Source organism: Geotrypetes seraphini, chromosome 6, assembly GCF_902459505.1.
Source record: "Geotrypetes seraphini chromosome 6, aGeoSer1.1, whole genome shotgun sequence".
Lineage (NCBI taxonomy): Eukaryota > Metazoa > Chordata > Amphibia > Gymnophiona > Dermophiidae > Geotrypetes > Geotrypetes seraphini.
Genome location: NC_047089.1, coordinates 138,221,630 through 138,245,674, shown reverse-complemented (window position 1 = coordinate 138,245,674; position 24,045 = coordinate 138,221,630). Strand labels below are relative to the sequence as shown.

Sequence of the window (24,045 nt, the reverse complement as noted above, 5' to 3'; positions counted from 1 at the left end):
TGGGAGGGGCACGCGCGCATGCGCGGGCCAATTGCAAGCTTGAAGGTCTTCAAGCAAGTCTGCTTGCGAAAACATCCGCTAGGGGGCTCTGTCGGTGACGTCACCCACATGTAGAGAATATGCTGCCTGCTTGTCCTGGGATAAAGGGTGCGACATAGGTGGGTATTTCAGTTATGCACACTGCTGCCATATTTAGGCATCTGTACTTATGCCAGCTCTCTGGCTGGTGTAACTGCAGGTGCTTAAATGTTTGGAGCATCAATATTTGGTTACACTAGTACTCTATAACAGAACCTGGGTGTCCAAGTTTTGTTATAAAATAGGCTCCTACCAAGTGCCTTGGTGTATATATATGGAGGAGCCAAGTTATAGAATTGCCACCTTAGTGGAAGAGTAGCTTAATTGTTAATGAAGCTAGGTCATGGAAAAGTCAGATTTCAAATTCCACTTGTCCTTCAATATTCTTTGTGTCCTTAGACAAGTCACTTAGTGGCAGATTCTACAAATGGCGCCATAATAGGCCAGTGCCTCTTTTGGGGAAGAAGTGCATTCTTAACCATTGAGTGCAGGATTCACCGCCCTCTATTTGGTACTGATGGAATAAATTTCATATTTTGATGGGATGGGAGGTAATGATGGCAAGACACTCTCGGAAGAGGAGCACGTTTCCTCTCGACTTGGACCCCCTATCTATTTACACTTTCTCCCATGATGTGAAGCCAAATCTTGAACCAGTTATAGTGGTCGGTGGCACCTAGAGAGGGTAGGGAATGGGTTGGGGGGGGGGGAAGTGTGGCTTGAGGGGTAAAAGGGAGGGATTTGTTTTGCCTTATAGCCCAGGCCTTCAGAGATCGGGCCGGGGCTATTGTTACTTGATAATAGCCAGATTATGAGACTCTGCAGTTTTTCGTTGTTCCAACTTCTGGATTTAGAATATAAGCTATGTTTATATTATATTGAGCTCAAAGGGGATGAAAGGGGGAGAGGAGGGGTGGGTGATGGAGAGGGGAGGTTTTAATCATGTTATGTTGAAAACCCTGATGACATGAATTCATGTTTTACTTGGATCTCTTTATGCTTCACTGGCAATCTTCGTGGTTTTGTTCTGATGTTTTGTTGTCATCAATAAAAATTGTTTAAACATAATAGGCCAGTACCTCCACAAACAACACCAGTAGTACATTAATCAAGCAACAACACCATTTGTAGAATCAGGGATGCTATGAAAGGTAAGCACCAGAAATGTAGGCCTACATTTCCAGCACCTATCTTTCACATGAATCATGGCTAGAGAGGTACCTACGAGTATTTCCGGCGCAAACCATGCCTACAATGCCCTTAGGCACTCCTAGGCTCCTCTCTAGCCACAATTATGGTGCTGTTTGGGGAGGCACCTGTAGGTGCCTACTTTTTAAAAAAAACACTTTTTAATTGGTTTTTGATCAGCGCATTCAATTGCTGCACTAATTAAACCAATTTACCCCTTCTTTTACTAAGGCGCGTTAGCCGTTTTAACACACGCTAAACGCTAACATGTCTATAGAATATAATGGACACAGCGTTTAGCATGTGCTAAAATGGCTAGCGCGCTTTAGTAAAAGGACCCCTTTTTTAGGCAGCGGTAGGCACTCTACAGCCGCCTAACTAATTGCACCATTTTTAGAATCAGGTCCTTAACCTACTGGGCTAAGTTTTCAAGATATAGGTTGGTATATCAAATGACAATAAACAAACACATCCCTAATGAATATGCATGATAAAGATTTGCATACGAGGGTCATTTCATAAATTATGCACACTTTTTTTATTTACATATTTATTTTTTTTCAAGTATTTCTTTACAATCCTTCTATATATAGACCCCCTGCTTTGCAATGACTGAGTCCCAATGGCCAGGAAGCTTCATTATTCCATCCAAGACACCGTTTTTGTTCAGTTGCCGAATGGCTCGGGGAACGGCAGAAGAAAGCTCTTCCAGAGATGCACAACGATGTCCACGCATAGGTTGTTTCAACTTTGGAAAAAGATTGAAGTCTTGTGTCCAACAAGTGGAGCTCTCCACTTGTTGGACTGTGATTTCAGCTCCGGCTCAAAGTATCTGACCCACGTTTCATCAATAGCAACAATGCGATTCAAGAATGCCTGACCTTCGACGTCAAATCTTTGTTTCAGCACGGTTTCATTGTCCAGGCGTCTCTGCTGCTGTTCAGCAGTCAAGAAGTGGGAGAACCATCGTGCAAAAATTTTTCTCTTTTTTTAATCATTTGTCAGAATTCGGTATACTGATGTCAGTGGAATCCCTGTGGTTTCAGAAAGTTCCTCATATGTTGCACGACGATCTTGTTCAAGAGCATCAGCCACAAGTTTCACACAATCATTCATCGGTTGTTGATTTCGGTCTTCCTTGCATCATCATCTATGCTCACACGACCACTCTGAAAATGAGTTGCCCACCGAGAAACTGTACCACGGTCCACTGTTAACTCACCACAAACTTCATGTAATGCAATATGGATTTCTGTCGGGTTGTTGCCACGTAGAATTTGTCTCAATGTACGACCTCTGATCGCCAACAGACACAGTACTCGAGACACCTGAAGCCTCCATTTTCCACACTTGTCACAGCCACACTATGTACACTACAGAGCTCCTAAGCACATGTCCTGCTGCTTTAAGCACTGAAGTGAAAGTGAAACAGGTTTACTGCAATTTCATCATCCACTCCCCAATGTTGCTAGCCTGTGCATTATTTATGAAATGACCCTCATACAATAGAAGAAGTGTACATGCAATTCTCTCTCATATATATTTGTTAACCAATCCCTTATAAATAATCGGGATTCCTATATCAGTCTATAGCAGGGGTGCCCAATACGTCAATCGCGATCGACCGGTAGATCGGGAAGACAATGCGAGTCGATCGTGGAGCCCATCCCGGTCTCCGTGATAGACTCGTGTTGCCGTCCCGATCTATCAGGCTGATCAGCCTTCCTCTCCACGACATCCCCTACCACCCTCCCTCCAGAAGCGTCGGACCGACCAGCATTCTGCTCCCCGACGTGAATTCTGACATCGGAGAGGAAGTTCTGGTCCAGAATTGACGTCGGGGAGCGGAATGCTGGTCAGCGCAACACTTCTACAGGGAGAGCTTGGGGTGGTGGTGGCTTGGGGGCCTGTTCCCCGATGGCGGCAGTGGCAAACCTAGTGGCTTGAGGGCATGTTCCTCGATGGCAGCGGCAGCAAACCTAGTGGCTTGGGGGAGGGCAGGGAGAAAGAAAGGGGACAGGCAGGGAGATAGAAAGAAGGGGGGGCAAGGAGACAAAGAAACAAGGGAAACAGAAAGAAAAGGGGAACGGAGTCAGAAAGTAAAGGGGCATGGAGAGAGAAAGAAAGGGAAGCAGGGAGAAAGAAAGAAAAAGTTGGGGAGAGAATGAGGTCTGGAGGAAAGGAAGCATACAGGAGGCTGAAAGAAGGGAAGAAATAATGAAAGCACAGTCAGAAGAAGTAAGTGCAACCAGAGACTCATGAAATCACCAGACAATAAAGATAGGAAAAATGATTTTATTTTCAATTTAGTGATCAAAATGTGTCTGTTTTGAGAATTTATATCTACTGTCTATATTTTGCACTATGGCTCCCTTTTACTAAACCGCAATAACGTTTTTTAGCGCAGGGAGCCTATGAGCATCAAGAGCAACGCAGAGCATTTAGGGCAGCTCCCTGTGCTACAAACTGCTATCGTGGTTTAGTAAAATGGGAGGGGGTATATTTGTCTATTTTTGTATGGTTGTTACTGAGGTGACATTGTATAGAGTCATCTGCCTTGACCTCTGAAAAAACCCCAGAATATAAATGATAATTAACATTTTCTCTGCGTACAGTGGTCATTTTAAAAGTAGCTCGCAAGCCCAAAAAGTGTGGGCACCCCTGATCTATAGCTTCATTTATTAACCTCTAACTTCACAGAGAAGCTATTCTTTAAAAAACTAACAATTTTTTATTATGACTGTGATAAATTTTTCACACTAATGCAATAAATTCTATCACAACTAATATCAACAGTAAAATCACTTAAATAGCCATATATCTGAAATGTACACATCGGAGCCCCCACATTCACACACTAAACACCATTCATCACATCCTAAAACCTGCAATATTCAGCAGATATCAATAGTTCCTTTAATCAAAACTGCTAGAATAGTCAATGTTATCATAAACTCCAGATACTATGTTGATCCTTAAATGATCATTAAATGTGTGTGAATGTGGAGGCTCCGATGTGTAAATTCTTGTATACAGCTATTTAAAAGATTTTACCGTTGATATTAATTGTAATAGAATCTATTGCAATAGTGTGAAAAATTATCACAGTCATAATAAAAATTTGAATGCAAAATTGTTAGTTTTTTTGAAGATATACATTTGTTAGAAATAGCCTGAGAACTGGGAGTGACCAACACTTGGGCAAGGAAATAATTCATGCAACTGCTTGAGCTTGGATCTGGTAATGGTGAGTACTAAATCTAAAATCCAAATGACACCGGGACACTCGCAGGAAATCAATTTCCCCATCCCGTCTCTGTGAATTTTGTTGCTCTCCCTGTCCCATTCCTGTAAGCTCTGCCTTAACCGCACAAGCCTCGAACACTTATGATTATAAAATGTTTGAAGCTCGTGCAAATAAGGACAGAGCTTGCTGGAATGGGGCAGGGATCAGAAAAGAACTCATGGGGACAGGAAGGGAAAATGAATTCTCAAGGGGACAGGGAAAAATTTGTTCCTGTGTCATTCTCTACCTCAGAGCAAGTGCAATAGCAATAGGGAGATATTTTTTGCCATACACGTAGATAGCCCAGAACACACCTTCTTCAAATCTGTATGTACCTCAGTTACAGTATACCTCAGTAACAAATAACAGCTTTCCAAAAATCATTACTTCCAAGTGTTTGTCCATTTACATCTGTAAATCAGCATTTTACACATGTAAATGATGTTCAGTCCTTTAAAAAGCACCCCAACATTATAATTTGGTCTATAAGACAAATTTAGTGATTCAGATAATACTGAAACACTTATCTTACCACAAATGACTTTGGAGTTCCCAGATCCCTCAAGTCTCTCTTGTAGCAATGAAATCGTCCTCCTGTCTTGCTGGCAAGCTCATACAAAAAACCGTTGGCCTCTTTATCATCACAGTTGAAAGAAATGGTATGAAGAGGTACTGGACGATAAAGCTGGATTTGGTCCAAAATTGTTTCAAAGGGCTGTGCCAAAACATAATATTTATTTATTATTTTTTGTATTTATATACCACTTATAATCTAAGAGCTCCTTTTATTAAGCTGTGATAGCGGTTTTAGCGCGTGCAGAATTGCCATGCGCATTAGACGCTAACGCCAGCATTGAGCTGGTGTTAGTTCTAGCTATGTAGCGCGGGTTTAATGCACGCTAAAATTCTGCACGCGCTAAAAACGCTATCACAGATTAGTAAAAGGAGCCCTAAGTGATTTACATTCAGTTACTCAAGCATTTTTTCCCCTCTCCGTCTTGGTACATGTATTGGTTAATAAATGCAGTAACCTACATTCCAAGTATTTTTTCTATTTTTATTTTTTTTAATGTTTCCAGTATTTTTGAGGATAATGAGAACAAAGTTCACAGGCATTTTTAACCTGGATGCTTTCCACAAAGTCACGGAGGAAAGAAAATGCTGACTTTTATCCCTTCTTTTACAAAGCCACACTAGCAGCTGTCACGCAGCAAAATCCCCGAAGCCATTTAAATCCCTATGGACTTCAGAGTAGTTACCGCAGTAGTGAAACAGGAAGTTAAATCAGAAGGAGGGACTCGGTGGCAAGAAGGTTCTGGAGCAGCACTGCCTGCAGGAAGCTTCTAAGAGTCTGGTAGGCTCATCCCAGGAGGCGCAAAGGGTCCGACCCAGGAGAGTCATAGGTTTGTTGTATTTGGGGGGGAGGGGGGAGGGAGGGGGGAGAGAGGGGTGCTGCCTGCAATCGGAAGCCAGGGAGGGAGGGCGCAAGGGTGGGGGGCTGTTGGACCCATAAGGTCAATTGCTCAAAGAAATGCATCTACAAATATTTGTGTTTTTAACATTTTCCTAAATGAATTCCTGTCTCTACATTTTCAAATTTGACCATTTGGACACGCAGTCTTCCAATTTCCCACAATCTTCCTGCAGTTTTTCACAGTCTGCATGTGTTTTAACAACTTTGAACAGTTTAGTGTCATCTGCAAATTTAGTCACCTCACTCATAGTTCCAGTTTCCAGATCATTTATAAATAAGTTAAATAGCACCAGTCCCAGTTCAGATCCCTGCAACATACCACTATTTACCCTCCTCCAATGAGAAAAATGGCCATTTAATCTTACCCTATTTTCTGTCCGATACCAATTCTTAATCCACAATTGAACATTGCCTCCTATCCCATGACTCCTATCCGCACGGAACTCTTAGGACACCTAGCGATGCCTAAGTCGAGGCTCCTAACCGCTCCTAACTATGCCTACCTGAAATTAGGCATGGTTAGGAGCGGAGAACAGATGTGGTTTACCTAGGTGGCACTAGGCACCAGAGATAAGTGCTAGTAAATTAGGCTGACAGGTTGAGGTCCTTTCACATTGGGAAAGCAGCTGATTTATTTTTAAGAGGCCACAAGAAGGAGCTCTATTGACAAATAGAGGGCCCTGTTAGCTAGGAGAAGAAAGCATTTCCCTTTTAAGAAAGGCCCTGCTAAGAAGTGTTGTGAAAGGATGGGGTTTTGGTCCCAGTAGCCCCCATAAAAGCTCTTCCCCAGTGAGCAGACAGTAGACGGATGGAGAGAGAGATCCTGGAGAAGTGTGCTGCCTGCAGGCCAAAGAAAAGAGCTAGTTCAAGCTGAAAACCCTGGGGTGTGGTTCCCCTAAGGCAGGGGTCTGCAACCTTTAAGACATAAAGAGCCACTTGGACTCGTTTTCGAAAAGAAAAAAAACCTTGGAGCCGCAAAACCATTATAAAACAAATCTAACACTGCATATATTGTTTCTTATCTTAATGCTATATACAGGATCACTAAATTGAAAATAAAATCATTTTTCCTACCTTTGCTGTTTGGTGATTTCATGAGTCTCTGGTTGCACTTTCTTCTTCTGACTGTGCATCCAATCTTTCTTCCTTTCTTTCAGCCTCCTGTATGTTTCCTCTCCTCCAGACCTCATTCTCTCCCCCAACTTTTTCTTTCTGTCTCCCTGTTCCCCCTTCTTTCTGTCTCTGTCTGCCCCCTTTCTTTCTTTCTCCGTGCCCTCCCCCAAGCCACTCGGTTTGCTGCCACCGCCATCGGGAAATAGCCCCCAAGCCACCGCCGTCCCAAGCTTTCCCTGCAGAAGCGTCGCGCTGACCAGCATTCCGCTCCCTGACGTCAATTCTGACGTAGGAGAGGAAGTTCCGGGCCAACAAGGCATTTCTCCTCATTCCATACAGCCTGAGCCCCATCTCTCCTTGATCCAGCATTTCCCTTCTGTGTTTGTCAGAATTACCATTCCACCTATTTTCCAGCATCACCCTTCTTTGTGTCCATCTCACCTATATCCCTATCTCACCACTTTTTCAGAATCTTCATTTGTCTCTGTCCTTGTCTTTACCCCATGTTCACCATTTGCCCTTTCAATGTCTTTATCCCCCCCCCACACTTTTTCAGCATTACTTCTATGTCTCTATTTCACCTCCTCTTCATGTCCCCTCTGTATCTCTATCCTTATTCAGTAGATCCTGCTTACCCTTTCTCTTCTTTGTGTCACTATCTCCATTTTCAGCTTTCCCCCCCCTTTTCCTTTGTTACTGCACCCTGTAGCTAGAATCTTTCCACCCTCCCTCCACTCCGGCCCAGCCCAATATGAAATATTTCCTTTTATTTCCCTCCCCTCTCTCTTTCTCTCTCTCTTCTGCTCCCTCACCCACGAGTCCTGCATCTGGCCCTCTCCCTTCTACCTGCACCTGGCAACACCCCCCTGCTCCGCGGCTCTCTTCAGCAACTCGTCAGCAGCGGTGATCAAGACAAGCTGCCGACATCGAGGCCTTCCCTCTACGAGTCCCGCCTTTGTGGAAAAAGGAAGTTGAAACAAGCGGGACTCGCAGAGGGTAGGCCCCGACGTCAGAAGCTTGTGTCGATCGCTGCTGCTGAGTTGCCGAAGAGAGCCGCGGAGCAGGGGATGTGGCCGGAAGCAGGTAGAAGGGAGAGGGAGATAGGAAGGCTGTAGATCTCCGGAGCATGACACCGACCCCGGCCAGGATGATTTATTTTTCAGGTGTGCAGCTTACAAGTCCGGCGTCGCGGCGGGAAATAGCCATGCTGAGCAGTGAGCTCAGCACTACACAGATGAAAGCCTTGCTTGCTGATTGGTCCGGCGGCACGGACTGAGATGAAACTGAGATGAAACTACCTGTGTCATAGAGGAAACTAGAGAAGAAAAGTTTGCTGGGAAAGGCTGCCTGAAGACCTCTGAAAAGAAATGCTTTGCAAGACATGTGTATGCTTTGACAAGGCATAGAGTTACCATACGTCCAGGAAAACCCTGAAATCTCCTCTTTTTGGAGGACTCTCCAGATGCCCGGATGGTTTTTTTTTTTATGGGGGAGTCTTTCCAGGTTTAGCCAGCTCTCCCAAATCTCCCCGCCATTTACCTCCACCCTGGCCACTGTATTGAATCTTCAGGCAGCTAGCAGCAATGAGGTGAGCCTGCTGCCGTCAGCCTGCCCCAAAAGCCACTTCTCTGCAGGTCCTGCTTATGTAGAAACAGGAAGTCGCTGCACAGAAGCGACTTCCAGTGCAGGCCAACAGCAGCTGGCTCACCTTGGTGCCGCTGCCACCAGCTGCCCAAAGATTTAATTCAGCGGCCATGGAGAAGGTAGGTGGGGGAGTCGGATCCCGCTAGGGGAGGGGGTTTGGAAGGAGAGAGAGAGGCATAATGTGATTTATCAAGTAATGGTTAAGCCCTGTTTTTGTGTGATATACAACTTTCTTCTGCCTCATGACTTAACAAAAAACGGTAGGAGGCAGAGGCAGGGCATGTGTCCTCTTTTTTTCTCTTCCTAAACATGGTAACCCTAACAAGGTAGGACATTTTAAAGCAAAAATGCTTGACCTTACAACAATGCAATATTCAAAAAGACAGCATTTCCAAAGATCTTGTATCCATTATAAATGATGCTTTTTATATATTTTGGGTAGATTAAAGATTCTTTCATAGTACAATGATCAATTCTTATGCAGAAGAATAACCCAAGGATCAGCTATCATAAATTGACCATTAGAAAAGAAAGAGAGAAAATAGAGAAGAATGTCATTCATCTATATAATGTTAATGTGTTAGATACATGAGGCATACAAAGAAAAGCAAAATGCAGCCCCAGGAACTCAAGTGAGATACTGGCAAGGGCATGACTTTATGAACTTGTCATATTGATCTGTAAAGAGGAAATGCACAGGAGGGTTGTAAGAAAGTAATCTTTCTTGTAAATCTAAACTTTATTCCTGGACAAGTGGGTTATATGTCCCATCTCGCAAGATCTCTTGTAGGAAGCTTCATGTACATATTTTTGAACCTCTCCTCTTACCTCAGGAGTGCCCTCTGACTTCTGGTAGATATAAAAGCAGACAGACAAACTGTACAGGACACAGAAAAGAGGGAGGGTTACAGGGATACTCCCTGAGAAAGTCTAATCTGCTCATATTTAAAACTGCGTAACAATCATGAACAATCATAACAGAGTGTAAACATCTTAAAATTCATATATGAGATATTGCTCGTAAACCAAAACATGAGAACAATAAGGAGACAAAGCCTGCAATAACAGGATGGAGCACAGTAGCCACAAACCATTGGGGTAAAGTGCACATTATGATTGGATGGTAATCTTAAAAAGGCTGATCAAAGAAACAGAAGTCCAACTTACCAGTACTTATTGAGGCAGACAATCGGCAAATCAACAATTCCCAAGGCGAGTTCCAGGAATGGAGTATGGATTTACAAGAAAGAAGACTAGCGAAGGTAATCTTTCATTCTTATTTAATCCAACTCTATTCCTGGACAAGTGGAACATAACAGAGCAGTCCCTCAAATTCAGGGTGGGACTGATGAACCAGCTGCCAGAACTGAAGACCTGAAAGCAGAATCCTTGCTGCCACGTCTATCCTGTAAAACTTCGTAAAGGTATGCGAGGAGGACCAAGTGGCAGCTTTGCAAATCCCTTCTGGATGAAATCATCAAAGATTCTACCCACAAGGAAGCAACAACTTGTGTGGAGTGCGCATTTATCGAAAGAGGAGGCCGCTTTCTGGCACCAAGCATGAACAGATAATCAGTCAGACGAAATTCATTCGTAACCTCTAAGTACTTCACTAAAAGTCTGCGAACATCCAGCGATTTCATCACCCTGTCATGCTTGCCCGAATCCAAGGGTTCAAAAGCCGTCAACCTGATTGATGCGGAAATTTGGGACCACCTTTGGAAGAAAGGAGGGAACAGTATGCAGAATCAGCAGGAATCCGGAATCTGAAGAAATGGATCTCTGCAGGACAAAACCTGAAGTTCGGAAACTCTGCGGGCCGATGTAATGGCCACCAAGCGGACCATTTTGATGGTGAGATCCATCAAAGAAGCTCTGTCCAACAGCTCATAGGGCAGACTAGCAAGCAACCAGAGAACTAGATTAAGATTCCAAGTCTGAAACAGCTGATGCCAAGAGGGCGAAGCCATATCGCACTCCTCAGAAATCTGACCATGACCAGATGAGTAGCCAGAGCCCCTCAGGATCTTAGCTAGGCTTTCCTGTTTCGGTCCTATCTGCACTCTAAGGGACCAACTGCAAGGCCTTTTTCCAGGCCTTCTTGAAGGAAGATGAGAACAAGGGGAATCAACATCAAGCTTGGATCTTCATGCTGCCAAGCGCCCCAATTTTGACAACACCTCCAAGCCTTTGCTTATGCTGCCACCATCAACTTCTTCTTACTGTGCATGATTGTTTCACTCACTTCTGTGGAGTAACCTCTATGCTTTTACCCATTGAGCCATAGTAGCTTCCACTAATGTCTTTCTTCCTCACATCTGATATGATAGCTTAGGGATCTGCTAAGCTAGTATTTCTCCTTCACATGGCTAGGATCACTAAGCTCTCATAGTAGGAACCCCCATGAATGCAAGAAAGCAGCTGTGGCTCGATGGGTAAAAGCCCTGTGCTCATCTTCCAGAGATTGTGGGTTTAAATCCCAGCACATATTTTAAATGTCATTCTACCCTGCAGGTGCACCTTGATAATCTCACAATGAAGTCAGCATTGTGCAGCTGCACACCTCCATTTGCAATGAAGTAGAAGCCATGCTAAGGTCTGTATTGGGGTTTTTTCAGTTTTTAAGCTTTTGCAAATGAAGTTATGTGTGCAATCATTTTTTTTCCATGTGCTTTCCTTGATTTCAGTAATAAGCTGTTTGGAGCACTATTTTGTCAGAAAAAAAGGGTAGCTTTTTAGCAAGAAACCTAAAGCTGTGTTTTTTTCATATGCTCTGCTTCAGTTAATGGATGTTTTACTCTAATCAGCAAATAACATTGCTGTTTGTCCACAAAAATAGAAGGCTTTGCATGCAATATATCTGTTTTGATGTGCCCTGTTTATGTGGTGCCTTGTTAAATGTATTTTGAGCTTAATAAAGCAAAAATAAAAACTCAGAGCTATTTAGAAGATCGCCTTAAGGACATCCAAACTGTGCCTAAGTTCTGTCCATAGAACTCAGGTCTATCTGTAGCCCAAACTATGCTCAAAAGTAGACCTCCCTTACAATGCCTACAGGACCTAGTTTTACAATTGCTATGCAACTTGCTAGCTCAAAATTAAACCTACAGCCTTCTATCCTAATGTTGCTGGTTCAAATCCCAGTCACACTCTCTGAGGGAAGAGAAATAAATAAAAGCATTAAACAGTTCCAATTCCCAGTATCACAATTATAATGAAAAATACCATAAAATCGCCATCATAATAATAAAATATAACATTAAGGACATTGTTTGGATGTCTAACTCTTGCCTAAAACCCAATTCTCTAAAGGATGTCTAAATAGTGCTGAGCGTGATTCTACAAAGGACGCTTATCTTAGATGCCCAAACTGCACCTAACTTTAGACACGCTTTGCAGAATCAGGGCCAAAGTCTTCACACTCAAGAGCCAGGCCATAAGACCAAAGCGGTCTGGATCCTGCAGAGCTATGGGACTTTGCGTGAGTGAGTGACAGGGAAGTTTTAGACCCTGATCCAGCTGCAGATGAACCAAATTGGCATACCATGAGCGCCTTGGTCAATCGGATGCTACTAGAATCACTCAGCCCCAGTAATTCTTGAGTTATCTCAAAAGACAGTCTATCATGAGCCATGAAGGAAAGACATAAAGAAGGCCCTCTTGAGGCCACAACTGTACCAGGGCATCTAATCCTTCGCTTTCTGGTTCACGATGGCAGCTGAAGAAATGAGGTGCTATCTTGTTGGACGCCGACACCATAAGGTCAAACATCGGGCATCCCCATTTGTCCACTATATTCTGAGACAGAGACCATTCTCCCGGAGCTAGAGTTTTCCAGCTGAGATAATCCATCTGCATGTTGTCCTCACCTGTGATTTGTGCCACTGAAATTGCCAGAAGATGCATTTCCGCCCAGTGAAAGCGCAGTTGAGCCTCCAGCCACAGAGGTGGACTCCTGATGCCCCTACTGTCAATTGATATAGACTACCGCTGTGGCATTGTTCGAGAAAACCCAGACTGCCTGGTTCTAGAGCACACCCTTGAAGTGTAGAAAAGCCAGCCAGATCACTTGTAGCTCCAAGTGATTGATCGACCACTTTCTCTTGGAAAGTGACCATCCCTGAACTTGTCTGTCTGCACAAAGTGCTCCCGTCTTCAAGATCACCCAGGTGAAGATTGAGAGGAACTCCCCCAAAAAGGCTTCTCATGGCGGGACTCGGAGAGAAACACTTTGTTTATTCCCATTGAGAAATGAACCTCCAGGTCCTGTGTCAGAATGAGTTGACTCTTCTGAAAGTTGACCACCCAGCTTAGATCCTGAAGTAAGTGAACAACCTGGCCTGAAGTAAGTGAACAACTGCCTGATGTCCTTCAGACTTCAACTGGGCTCCAATGAGCCAATTTTCCAGATACAGATGGACTTGGATCCCAAGTTTATGCAGGTGGGCGGCCACTACCACCATCACCTTGGTAAAGGTCAGAGGTGCTGTTGCCAGCCCAAAGGGCAAGGCTGCAAACTGGAAGTGCTGTTGTAAGATGTAAATCCTCAAGTATTTCCTGTGTTCTGGAAAAATGGGGATATGCAGATAGGCCTATGTCAAATCTAGAGAGGCCAGGACTTCTCTGGTGCCACCGAGGCAATCACCAACCTCACCATTTCCATTCTGAAGTGAGGAACCTTGAGGGCAGCATTAACTGCTTTGTGATCCAGGTTTGGTCTCCAGTCTTTGGAGCCTCTCTTTGGCATGATAAAGTATATCAAGTATCTGCTGGAGTCCGAATCAGACTCTGGAACAGGCTTTATGGCTGCTATATCCAGCAATCTCTGGACAGTGGCTCATATTGGCCTCCCCACTCGAAAGTCCAGGAAAAAGTCTTGAAGAGGTAGAAAAAACTCAAGTTTGTATCCGTCACAAAGAATATCCAGCACCCAACGATCTACAGTAATGTTCGTCCACTCCTCCAGGAATGCCGACAGCCTCCTTCTGATCCACAGAGGGTCAGCGGAAGGCATGGTGTCATAACTGCTTCTTAGGAGTGGAACCAGAACAGACTCTTGACAATTGTGGTTGCCGACCTCCACCAAACCACGGTTTGGTGTTCTGAAAAGGTGTTTAACCCGAATAACCTCCCAAGGACTGGTGATAGTGCATGGAGGAATGAAAACTGGAACACCCTAGTTCCCTAGAAAACCGAGGCCTGCTGTCAAGCAAGGACTTAGGTTTACGATCCTGCACACTTGCCATAAGATAATCCAGACCCTTACCGAATAGCAATTGCCCTTTAAAAGGGCAGCTTTTAAGGGTCGCCTTAGATAAGAAACCACCAGACCACTTTCTGATCCAATGTGTAGATATAGAGTAAGCCGACAGCTTGCTTACCACTCTGAATAGGTCATAAAGGGCATTAGCCACATAGTCCATGCCAAAAAACAGAAAGGGAAGATTTTGAAACACTGTAGTGTCAGGATCATGATGCAGCTTGGAGTGACAGACTCTAGCCACAAAGGATGCCGCTGCAGCTGCTTTCAACCCCAAGGCCACTGAATCAAAAAGCCTTTTCAGCACAAAATCAATCCTGCGTCCTTCAACACCATATCGCCCTAACTAGAGAGAGAAGTACGCTTGGTGACCTGTGCCACCAAGGAATCTACCTTCAGAGAAACAAAACGCTGATTAAAGGCTTCTGCCATTGGATAAACCTTGGTCATGACCTTAGCCACTCTTAGAGAACCTTCTGATGCCTCCCAGTGATCCATGAGCATCTTTGCAATGTCTGGATGGTCAGGAAAAGAGGAAGACTGTGGCTTTGTGCTATTCAAAAGAGAACATTTCACTGACGAGGGCTAGCTTGTCTCCAATTTCAACCCCTGAAGGGAATCTGAAATAATCCCCACCAAAGCAGGTTTAAACAGTCTGCACACCGTGGGGTCCTCCCCAAAATCCAGAGCATCTCCCAGATCCAGATCCTGGAGATCCATAACTGCAGCCAAAATCTCCCACTGTGGAGATTCCAGCCTGAGTAATAAAAGACACAGTCACATCATCAGGATCATCTGAATCATCTGTCGGCAGCTCATTCCTTGGCTGCGCATGACCCATGTGTTGGAGACCTGGGACCTGAGTCCTGGGAAGGAGGGACCCCCAACACCAACAGCAATTGCCATTTGAGGCAGATTTGGTGAGATTTTCTTTGCTAAATAAGCCTGAAGGAGCATATTAATAATTTCCGGGAGAAAACCTGGAGCCTGAGGGACGGCCACCTCCTAAGAGTGTTTCTTGGAGCTCTTGAAGGATTTTTAGGCTTTAGACAAAGAATTGCAGCTGCGTTCACAGGGGATGCACTTGCGCTGCCCCTGGGCCATTTTCACCTTTTTGGACTGCCCACGGATGGCCTGAGTGGTAGAACCCCCCCTCCCCCCCCGAAGGGTGCTAAAGCCAATGCCACTTTCCCCCCACCTCACATGCTGCATGGCAAATGGCACCCATCAGTCATCTGCCACAAATGGAGCATGAATCTGAAGTATCCTGCCCTGAGGAGTCCATCTGCTATGTTTTCTTACAAAAACAGATCTTGTGGAGGCAAAAATATCTTTAAAATGAAATCTGGAAAATCCAAGATGGCCACCACAGGAGCTATTTTACTAATAAAACAATCCAGGAAAACCATAAGGACTCCCAAAACACAGCAATTTTAGGATTTAGGGGGGAGGGGGGACCTAGGGCTTACTCCCCAAACTCTTAAAACTCAAAAGCAGAGACCCCTCCCCCCAAAATCATCTCACAGGCTGTCAGCCTGATACTCACTGTGCAATTGCTATGTGCTGGGAGCTGCAAGATAGAAGCTGAAACAGTATACAAGGAGATCCTCTGCCTCAACAAACTTTGGAACCTGAACTGCTAGTTTTCTGACTGCCTCTTGGGCCCAACGCCTCAGCCGGAGACCTCTACCATACCTGGAAACACCATGCATGCAAACAGATGGAGGAACACAAATCATCCCTGATCTCAGATACACTTCCAAGAAGCCATGCAGCCTGCGCTCAAACCCAGTAGTGGACGAACCTGGGGTGAGCAATACTCCCAAGATCCTTGAGTCCCAATCTGTGAATGCAGGCTGTCCAGGTGAGTACCCTGCAAAGCAGCCAACCCCCTGTAAACAGACTTTTCCAGTAAAGTCTGTGATCTCCCACAGCCAGAGCTATCCCTGTGGGGGAACCTCTGCAGCATAAGAACACTAAGCCGTGAAAATACTGAAGATAAAGAAAAGACTAGCTCCTACTGTCTCGCTTATAGGAAGACAACTTGAAGTCAGAGGGCAGTCCTGAGGTAAGAGGGGAGGTTCAAAAATATGTAAATGAAGCTTCCTACAAGAGATCTCACGAGATGGGATACATAACACACTTGTCAAGGAATAAAGTGGGATTGTACAAGAACACCTTTTTTGAGGGGTTGTGGTTCATGGAGAAGGTAGAAGAAGGCATCCCCAAGTATATCGCCATTTTTAGCATTACAAGGTAACCCATATTTTGAACTGGGGATGGGGGAATCAAAATTAAATATATGGGCAGCACAGGAATGCAGAACTCAGGTGATTTACTAAAATTAGTGAAAGAAGAATTGCTAGGCTTTGACTGGATAAAAAGAGAATGGGAATGTCCCAATGGACACTTTCTTAACTACCTAGAAGTGAAAAATTATTACTCTGTGTTGAAAAGATCTGTATGGCATGCAGTTTAACAAAGGAGATAAAGACTTTGAAAACCTGCTTCAAAAGCACAATAGATATTCTCCTCCTTCCCCACCCTACCCACAGGAGTCAATGCTATTATTTATTTGCTTGCAGCCGTCTGTTTCCGCCCAACATCAACAGACTCCTGAGGGTTTTTTTTTATGGTTTCACTGTTCAACCAATGAGTGTTCCAAGCCTCAATCTAGGGCTCCAGTTGCCTCTCACAGTGCATTCTGGATACATACCTGATAGTATTAGCTCAAAGGTCTTTGGAGCTAGACATGGAAATAACAGGGGACAGATTAAAAGAAATGTGAGAGAAGGGTTATAAGTTACTTATAAGTGTGTTAATGTAGGATACAGTTTAAATTTCTGCATAGAACCTATGACACAGGTGAAGGGCCTTCAATGAAATTGTGAGAAGAAGATGTAGGTCTCAGATGTAAAACAGGGAAAGGCACATTGCTTCACTCTTTCCTTTAATGCCACAGGTTGAGTGAGTTGTGGACAAGGTTCTAACAGTGATTGAGGAAGTAATGCAATTAGGTACGCACTTATATTCAGTTTTAGAGTAATATGTTCAAAGAAGAAGCTTGAGTGGCTCATGAGCAGAATCACAATTTATACAGCTATTTTATTAAATATACTTATAAATGGGTATGCCTGCTTCAAATACACTTATAAATGGGTATGCCTGCTTCAAAACAGGCATGAATGCCTGAAGCATCAGTCTAGCCAATATTTCTTCAGGATTTCTTTAAAAAGACATATTAGGCATTTTAAGGACAATGCTATAATTTAGGCACCTGCCTTTATGCACTTTTGCACATGTAGACATCTAGAATTATGGCACTTACATACACAAGTGTACACTTACCCAAGATTCCTGCAAGCCCCATTTCCATGCAGCTCTCTACTAGGTTATATATTTTGTTTAATGGTACCTATGTGTCCAGGTATTGTTAGATAATAGGATCCTACTGTGCATCTTCAGGGCATCTAAACAGAAGCACCTAGTTATAGAATTGTACCCCCTTATACTCTTATAAGTGTTAGGGTCATAAACAGGATTTGCATCGTGGCTTAAGAACATAAGAATAGCCTTACTGGGTCAGACCAATGGTCCATCAAGCCCTGTAGCCCATTCTCAAAGCAGCCAATCCAGGTCCCTAATACCTGGCCAAAACCCAATGAATAGCAACATCCAATGCTACCGATTTAGGGCAAACAGTGGTTTCCCCCATGTCTTTCTCAATAACAGACTATGGATTTTTCTTCCAGGAAATTGTCCAAACCTTTCTTAAAACCAGCTATGTTTTCTGCTCTTACCATAACCTCTGACAATGCGTTCCACAACTTAACTATTCTCTGAGTAAAAAAATATTTCCTCCTATTGGTTGTAAAAGTATTTCCCTGATTCTTAGCCTATCGTTCTATCATTAAGCTACATCCTCTTCCTAAATGTTCAGTCTTTCTACCTACCATATTTTTCGCTCCATAAGACACATTTTTTCCACTCCCAAAATGGGGGTGGAAAAGTGGGTGCATCTTATGGAGCGAATATACCAGACAACGCTCTGAACCAGACAACGGATCTATTTCCTGCTATTTCCCTTCCCTCCATCCCCTAGTGAGCAAGCGCCGCCAGAGAGCCACTGCGAGCCTCCCCGGATCAACTCAGTCGCATGGTGCTGTCAGCTTCCTTCCCTCCATACCTCTTCCTCACTTCCCCACCCTTGCTTCCCAGTGAGCATGTGCAGCCCGAGAGCCACTGTGAACCTCCTCTGGCCAGCTCAGTCAGGTGTTGCAGTCAGCTGCCCTGTCTCTCTCCCTTCCCTCCATATCCGCTCCTCACTTCCCTGCCAACGAGCCACCCGGGTCAGCTCAGTTGCGCAGTGTAGTTTTTCTTGCCAGAATGGGAGGAAAAAGAGAATGAACAGATGTAGGACATATGTTTCCTTTAAGCTGTGCATGTGTGCATTAGGGCCCATAAACAGGATTTGCATCGTGGCTTAAGAACATAAGAATATAGTAAAGTAGTGATACACCCATAGCAGTAGCTGGCAGGTCTCCCTAAGCCCCGTCACCTGTAGATCTTCCCCTGATGGAGCGGGCATGCTGAGAAGAAGCGTCATGCGCCCCCATTCTTCCCGCTGCCGAGACAGGAGTGGAAAGATGCGAGCGAGAGGTGGCAGCTGCCTGTCGGGATCCACTGAGTCTCTCACAGAACTGTCTCTTCGGCTTGGGATTTTTGCTCAGGACTTTTGCTCCAGGTAAATACGGTATTTTTTTTTATTATGGTAAACAGCTTTGAAGATTGTCCTCACAATCATGGGAGTTGTATAATAGGGGAAAATTGTTTTGTTTCACTTGTGCTGGATCTATTTTTTCTCATTTGTTTTGTTCTACAAGAGTCTCTCTCGGCATGGGATTTTGGCCTGGTATATACTAGTACACAATTTGGTTCAGAATGTTTTTTTTCTTGTTTTCCTACTCTAAATCTAGGGTGCATCTTATGGTCAGGTGCATCTTACGGAGCGAAAAATATGGTAATTCTACACAAATGCTTTGATAGTGGATTGCTTGCAACTCTTTCTCCTAGTCTACAGTATAACATAAAACTAAATCAATGAACAAACTATATGTGCCCTATTCAATTTTATCATATGTGACTAAGTCAGCCAAATTAACAACAAAAACAGCTATTGCAAGCAGATTTATAAGCATACAGCATTCACTATTACAACCTGACTTCCAAGTGTTCAGAAAATCACATACAGGGTAAGTCTATAAACTGGTGCCTAGAGGTACTTGCCATTTATGTGCATCAAAGGTGCCATTAATAGCTGGGTCCTATTCTATAAGCCACAGCATCTATCACAAGGCATCATGGGCATGTCTCCCAGTCACACACACATGGCCAGATTCTATAAATGGTGCCTAACTTTTAGGCACTGGTCCGTGCAGTTATCAATTAACTGCTTGGCGCCCTATACAGAATCACATCAAGCATCACCTAGGTATCCTTAGGCACCATTAGGCATCATGGAGGTAGGTGCCGGTGTATTAGACTGGCCTCATGTACTGGCACCTATCTCAGCCACCTAATTTTACCACATCTATTCTCTACCCCCTAACCACACCTAATTTTCAGGCAGGCATTGGAGGGTGAAGCTGTAATCCCTCCCATCTGCCACATCCTCAACCTTTCACTCTCCACTGATATAGTTCCTGATGTCTTCAAACATGCTGTAGTTACACCCCTCCTTAAAAAGCCCTCATTAGACCCTACACCCCCCCCTCCAACTACTGTCAACATTACACTAGCATTCTATAATGGAATCTCAGTGTCTAGATTATGTTTTAGAACTGGTGTTAAGTGCACAACACTGGTATGCCTAAACTCAGGTACCAATTTATTGAATTTTTTCATGTCTTTCTTCCAGCTCATTGTTACTTTCATCACATCAGTACCTGATCAGGTCGCCCATCACTAAGGAGATACACAGCTTGGGTGTCACTGTCCTCAAGAGCAACTTGAAGGGCTTTCTGTATGTTTGTTGAACTCCCAATCTGACAAGAAACAGAAAGATGTAATCCTAAAATGGCATCTCTTATTTAATTCTACAACCAGAGTCTAGATAATTTTTCTGGACATCTGTCTCTCATAAATTCAAATTGAAATTAAAATTTTATGTATGATTTATATGTTGCTTTACCACTCCCCCATTTTTCCATATCATGGCAGACACTCCACCCTGTCCAGACAGTATTCCCAGATGACACAAGCACCCTTGCCAACCAGAAGGTGTGCTTCAATCAGCAGGAGTTTCAGTAATGACCTCCAGCAGGAGTGCCCAGGGCCTCCTGCTGGACCCCCCCCAAAAAAAAAATCCCTGGCAGGACTGCCCAGTTCCTCCTGCTGGACCCTCCCACCCTGAAATAACCCCACCCAACTCTAATAGGCAGGAGGGATGCCCACTCCCTCCTAACAAACACCCCCTTCTGGAAACACCTCCCAGCCAACTGTGATAGGCTGGAGGGATGTCCACTCCCTCCTGCCAGAACCCCCTCTCCCTGAAACACCCACCCAACTGCAAAAGGCAGGAGGGATGCCCACTCCCTCCTGTCAGAACACCCTCTGAACCCCCCCCACTTGACAACTGAACAACCCCCACCCACCCACTGCTCCCCCCCCCACCGACCCCTCATCTACCTGGCAATCCCCCTAAAGGGGAGAGCACCACCACCCCAACTCCATCCCCCATACCTTGTAAACAGAAGGTCTGGCCGGAGGTAGGCATACACCCTTTGGCTGGCAGGCACGCTATTGGAAATTGGTGGGCCTTCACCTTCCCATTGCATTCTGGGATGCACTGGGGAGGAGCCTAAGGCTCAGATGCCTCCCATGGATAATCTTCACAGCCATATATTTCACAGCAAGATAATTTAGATTTCACTAAGCTAATCCAAGAACAAGACATCTATGAAGCCCTGGGTCTGATGGTATAATTTTGAAATTCTATAAATCTGCATTATTTTGCATTCTCACATCACTATATAATCACTTCATTGAATCTCAAAATGTTGGTGGGACTTTAGAGGCTACTGTAATAGTATTACCTAAGAGTGGCAAAGATCCAAAACTAGTACAAAATTACAGACCTTTATCAATGATAATCGTGGATGCAAAGATTTATGCCAAGCTCCTCTCCACAAGATTGCAATAATTCTACCATCGTTAATCTCTACAGACCAAAATGGATTTATGAATGGAAGAGTATCAAACAATTAACACTAGACAGATTGAGCTCTCTACTAAAATTCTGGGGGTTATTATAGATTCATCACTCTCATTTAATGAGCATATTAACTCTGGTTTAAAAAAATGCTTCTTCAGTCTTTCCTCATGCTGAGGAAAGTCAAGTTCTGTTTCCATCAACAGCATTTCTCTGTTCTTGTTCAATCGATTATTCTTTCACATTTAGACTATTGCAATTCTATCTATCTAACAACTTCTTTTACTAAGGTGTGCTAGCCGTTTTAGCATGCACTAAACGCTAATGTGTCCATAGAATATAATTGACGTGTTAGCATTTAACGTGCGCTAAAACGGTTAGCGCACCATAGTAAAAGGACCCCTAAGTTTAACCAAGAATAGCCTGCAGAGACTTCAGCTGATTCAAAATACTGCAGCTAGGTTGATTCTTGGTAATAACAAATTTGAGCATGTATCTCCGCTCCAAGCTAAACTTCACTGGCTTCCAATAATCTCCAGGATACACTTCAAATGTGCCTGTATAACCTTTAAGATCTTGTTCAGCATTTGTCCTTTATTAATTCCTCTGTCTTGGAATTCTAAAAGACCTGGTCTGACTAGAACTATGGAAATTTTTAAATTATCCTTCCCTTCTCTGAATTTTGGAACAATATTCCTCTATGGTTGAGAGAACTAGGTTCTATTCAAACCTTTAATAAATATCTAAAAACTTGGTTATTTTCCAAATTCTAAAAGTTTCTTCCCTCTATTTTTCTTTTCTATTTTATTTACTGTAAACCAAGTTGAACTTTATTGTTATAGAGATGACATGGTCTATAAACTCAAGTTTTAGTTTAGTTTTAGTTTAGGCTGTTTTTGAACGTTCTGCATTCTGTAAATAGTGATGGAGGCTGATACGTGGCCTTAGGAATGGATGCAGAAAAAAAACCATATGACCATGTTGAATGGCCTTTTTTATTCAATACTCTTCACTGGTTTGTTTTTTTTCAATGTGCTATTAATATGATCAAAATTCTCTACTGTAAACATACAAATAGGACACAAATTAATAATAAATTATTCTCTCCATTTAATCCAACTAGGGGTACAAGACAGGGGTGTCCCCTGTCCCCACTTTTATTTAATCTTGCCCTTAAACCATTACGATCTGCAATTAAAAATAATTCACTCATCCAAGGTGATAACTGTGGCTCAACAATGGCTAAATACTCTGCTTATACTGACGATATACTTATCTATTCCACTGTAAACTCCAAACAACATATTCTGGAAACTATAAATTGTCAGGATATTAACGTAATCAATCTAAAACTGAAATTATGCCTCTCAATTGCCCAGATGCTAAACTAGATGCTAAGGGGCTCATACTCGAAAGAGAAAAATGTCCAAAAACCAGCCTAAGTCGGCACTTGGATGAACATTTCCCAAATGGTCTAAGTCACAAAAACCCACCTAAAGTCACCAGATAAGCACTGCAAACACATAAAACAGAACCCCACACACTACCCCAGTGATCACCGACCCCCCCCCCCTAAAAATATTAATCACACCTTTAAAATTCAGCCTCCAGACCTGGCCGCCTGGCATAGGAAAGCCTAGTCATCCAGCACAGAGGCGGCTTAAGGCAGCTTGGGAGTGGGTTAGGGACCCATAGAGAGGAGGACCCATGCCCATAAGCCCCTGTAATCACTGCATTGATACTTAAACATGTGCACTCCCCTATACACCCCCAAAACCCTTTTTTTACTGGCATATAAGTGGCTCCTGCAGCCATAAGGGCTATTGGGTCTAGGGGATTCTGGAGGTGGTTTGGGTGGCTCACCATGACCTATAAGGGAGTTGTAGTGAGGAGAAGACATGGCACCCTTTTTGTGAAGTTCACATCAGTGCCCTGTAAAGTATCCCACTATTTAGGTGTCATGTCTGGGTGTTCAGTCCATCACATTGCAGACCCCTCCCACGTCCAACAGGGCTTCTTCTAGGCGTTTTGGACTTTTGGATGGAAATGTGGTATAAAGATGAACAATTTAGTGACTTGGACGATCAGATCTGCAGGACGTATAATTAGACAATTTAAAAAAAAAAAAAAAATTTTGGATGTATTTTTCGAAAATGTGTCTCAGGCTGTTTTTTACTTTGGACGACTTGTGAGTTGGACGCAAACGGACTTAGATGTCTCTTTCGATTAAGCCCCTCCACCTTTATCTGGGCTCCAAATAAACTGAAATATTTAGGAGTATATTTTGGTCCTACTATGGATGAAGCTATACATCTAAATTAAGAAAATCTACTTAAAAATGTAAAGGAGCTAACATCTAAATGGTCTCCCCTGCATCTATGCTGGTGGGGCAGATTGGATACTATAGAGATGATGATAATGCCTAAAATTAGTTACACACTAAGCATGCTTCCTATCCTATTAAACAGAAACACTTACATTAAGGTTGAAAAGTTTTCAAGAGTTTTCTAAAATGTTGATAAGATACAGTACTGGCTATCAATTAGCTGAACTCTTTGTCTCTATTTTTGTACCTGAAGTCCTTTCAACCAAGTCCAAGCATGTCCCAAATTTTGTTCATTAACTTCTGTAAGTTTCTCCTGCCATGTTGTAATGTTGGAGTCAAACTTCACCAAATTGAACTTGTTTTTGTATTTTAGCTGTTCCTGCATTAAACAATATTTAATACATGACCAAATGCACATTCATCATGGAAACCACAGCCATTAAATTTTCTATCTTTATATTAATTA

General features: G+C 43.4%; 1 protein-coding gene across 1 annotated transcript in view; it reads right to left on the bottom strand.

Annotated features, from left to right (window-relative positions):
• The window catches only part of VWA3B (von Willebrand factor A domain containing 3B), a 411,842-nt gene that overhangs the window by 238,207 nt on the left and 149,590 nt on the right, over nucleotides 1-24,045 (bottom strand). Inside the window, exons 13-15 of the mRNA XM_033949516.1 lie at nucleotides 23,827-23,958; nucleotides 19,989-20,087; nucleotides 5,085-5,267 (exon numbers count right to left, since the gene is read on the bottom strand). Coding sequence (XP_033805407.1) covers nucleotides 5,085-5,267; nucleotides 19,989-20,087; nucleotides 23,827-23,958 — 414 coding nt within the window. The remainder of the gene's footprint in view (nucleotides 1-5,084; nucleotides 5,268-19,988; nucleotides 20,088-23,826; nucleotides 23,959-24,045) is intronic.